We start from the raw sequence: 2,647 nt of genomic DNA on the forward strand, positions 1-2,647 counted from the left end.
AGCAGGCTGGAGAGAGCCCTTCATCACTGCAGGGATGGAGATGAGCGGACATCTTGTTGCTGCACTGTGATTGAGGGATGTTGGGTGTCAGTGTTGACGATAAAGAACTGGATAAACAATCTTAGCGCTGAGGTTAGTTTTCCAGTGTAGGAATCTTACAGACGAATGGAAAGGCCTTGTCACAATTGTTGTCATTCCAAGACCTCAGTGCTGCAAAAGATGGAAAGATGCAAACAGTTTCTTCATTTTGTAATGTCCTGACATATTTAGTGGGGTTGTCAATCAGCTATATATATCTCTCTCTTATTACTGGTTCCACATAAATGTTTAGCAGCATGACTGTTTTCAACACTGATAATAATATGTTATTCGAGCAGCAAATCAGTATATTAGAATGATTACTGAAAGATCGTGTGACACTGAAGAGTGAAGTAATGGCTGAAAATACAGCTTTGCCATCACAGTGTTAAATTACATTTGAAAATATATTAAAATAGAAAAATAGTCATTTTAATATTTCACAATATTACTGTTTTTACTGTATTGATTAAATACAAACTGCAGCCTTGGTATGCATACAAGACTTCTTTCAAAGACATTGAATGTTAGTTTCTTAACATGTTATCTTAATTGTACTAAATTATCTAAATTAATTTCTGTTATATGATTCAAAAAATTGCGAACTCACCACTGTTTTGTCTGTACCAGATCTCCACACAATCCTCCTCCTGAGGGATGCGATGGATGCCATCATCTGGTTGATTTCCATCCCAGTAACTGTATTCATAGGGTGACCCGTCTGTCCACTCCATAGTGCCCTCCTACCCACAAACTATGATTAACAACGCTATCACATTTGCTTGCTCCTTGCCTCTTGACCCTGAAGCGATAACTAAAATCTTCCTGCCAAGCACGAGTTCACAGCTTTGGTGCTTTCTGGATCATTTGATCCAGACTTTCAATTTACAAAACTGAGGGTTTGTTACAACATCATCCATAAACTATTTACCTCAACTTAGTGTTAGACCAAAGTGTTGGTTCACCACTGTCTGGAAATGATTAAACGTCACTCAGAGAAACTATAGTTTCCATTCATGGGATTATTAGTGGGAGGATTTACATACTGGGCTTGGACTTTTACAACACACACAAGCTATGTCAGTCATGTAGCTGTTAATGTTTTTAATGGGTTACTAGGAATCATGACTGCTTCACATAATAAAGCATCAGTGAATCATTGAAAAATCAATATTTTGTGTTGCTCTTATTGTGTGATGTTTACCTGTCTTCTATCATGAAGGCCAATCCAAATATCTGTTGGAATTCCTGGTACACGGCTGTTCACAAGATCATAGACAAACACATTTTCCTCCCAGCTATAAAAAAGTTATTAGAAAGGGTATATTTTAATAGAAGGTCCAGCAAAATCCTGTACTGTAAGACAAATCGCAGCACTGTCAGTGACGAGTCATACCTGTGGATGGAGGTGAGTTTGGCAGATTTGTGTCCGTTTGAGAACTCAGCGCAGTACAGATCTGCCTCAGCCCAGGTGCGGTTCAAGGGGAAGAAGCGGTAACAGTAACCCTCAAATTCAGTCCAGAAGAGCGGACATGTCACAGGCTGGTTTGAGTCTGACAGTTGCAGGGGCAGTGCTAGAGGAAACGGTAATGACATTAAATCCATTTTAATTTAGCAGTTCAGTATAGTATACGAGCACATAATAGGTCAAACACTTACAAACACCACAAAAATATATTATTACGTTATCTGAAACAGCATCTGGAAAGGATTTAGCTGATTTCAAAATATAATGTCATTGTTTTCTTTTCACAGAACCAGCCTGCTTTCAATTTAGTTTGAACTGTGCAAGAGCTAAAGAAATTCTGTTATGCAACAAAAACAATTATAGGTTACGCTTTCCACCAAAAAAGTATGGTTATTACAGTATTTAAATATTACATTACAATAACTGAAGTCAGTTAAATGTAAGAAAAATGCTTCCTAAATAAATGATAAATGAAATGCAATGTTAAGGAAAATAATTGAATTATTTAGTGGCAAATTTTTTTTCCAGCATAGTATGTTACAGGGAGACTTTTCCTGCCTTTCAAATCAGAGTCATACTTAACCTTCAAAGATGGATTCACTGCTAGTCTAATAAATAAAACATTGCAAGTATAGCATTTATGTCACATCCTCATTCACTGGGCAAACTGTATACAAAATACAGATTAAAACTACACATTATAAACAGAAGCATCTATAACTTGGCAAAGCATCTCTGGTTTAGCTTGAGACTGTCTATTCGCCATGTAAAGAAGCAAATTAAAGCATATTAACTGTGTCTGCGCTGTATCCTTGTCTTTGGTTCTGGTGGCACTCACCTTGTGTGATCTTGATGTTTGTTGAAGGCAGAGCCCACACTGGGAAGCCGGTGATCATTAGGGCTAAACACGATTCCCAACAGAGCATGTTTAGTGCAAGAGAGGAGATTGAGATCTGGAGTGTGTGTGTGTGTGTTTGTGAGCATGTGTGCTGCAGGACAGTGTGGAGTGTTGGGGAGATTAGAGGGTGTGTGAGCCTCTCTCAGCCCCTGCCTTTTTGTTGGACTCTTCCTACTTGGTCAAGTCCAAAACACTGACATCAG

General features: G+C 38.3%; 1 protein-coding gene across 1 annotated transcript; it reads right to left on the reverse strand.

The window, feature by feature from the left end:
* Position 1: 1 nt before the first annotated feature.
* On the reverse strand, positions 2-2,574 carry LOC107736754 (C-type lectin domain family 19 member A-like). Its single transcript, XM_016548112.1, has 6 exons — positions 2,385-2,574; positions 1,475-1,652; positions 1,283-1,376; positions 689-821; positions 160-210; positions 2-64 (listed from the first exon to the last, which is right to left on the reverse strand). The coding sequence occupies exons 1-6, from the start codon at positions 2,470-2,472 to the stop codon at positions 24-26; spliced, it is 585 nt and encodes a 194-aa protein (XP_016403598.1). The 5' UTR covers positions 2,473-2,574; the 3' UTR covers positions 2-23.
* Between the last annotated feature and the right edge of the window lie 73 nt (positions 2,575-2,647).

The sequence above is a fragment of the Sinocyclocheilus rhinocerous genome, unplaced genomic scaffold, assembly GCF_001515625.1.
Source record: "Sinocyclocheilus rhinocerous isolate Xijiao unplaced genomic scaffold, SAMN03320098_v1.1 C36945985, whole genome shotgun sequence".
NCBI classification, from domain to species: Eukaryota; Metazoa; Chordata; class Actinopteri; order Cypriniformes; family Cyprinidae; genus Sinocyclocheilus; species Sinocyclocheilus rhinocerous.

Coding starts and splice junctions, on each gene's coding strand:
- LOC107736754 (XM_016548112.1), bottom strand. CDS start 2,472: ATGCTCTGTTGGGAATCGTGTTTAGCCCTAATGATCACCGGCTTCCCA. Junction 1,653..2,384: donor AAACATCAAGATCACACAAG/GTGAGTGCCACC, acceptor CGTTTCCTCTAG/CACTGCCCCTGCAACTGTCA. Junction 822..1,282: donor GCCTTCATGATAGAAGACAG/GTAAACATCACA, acceptor GTTTGTGGGTAG/GAGGGCACTATGGAGTGGAC.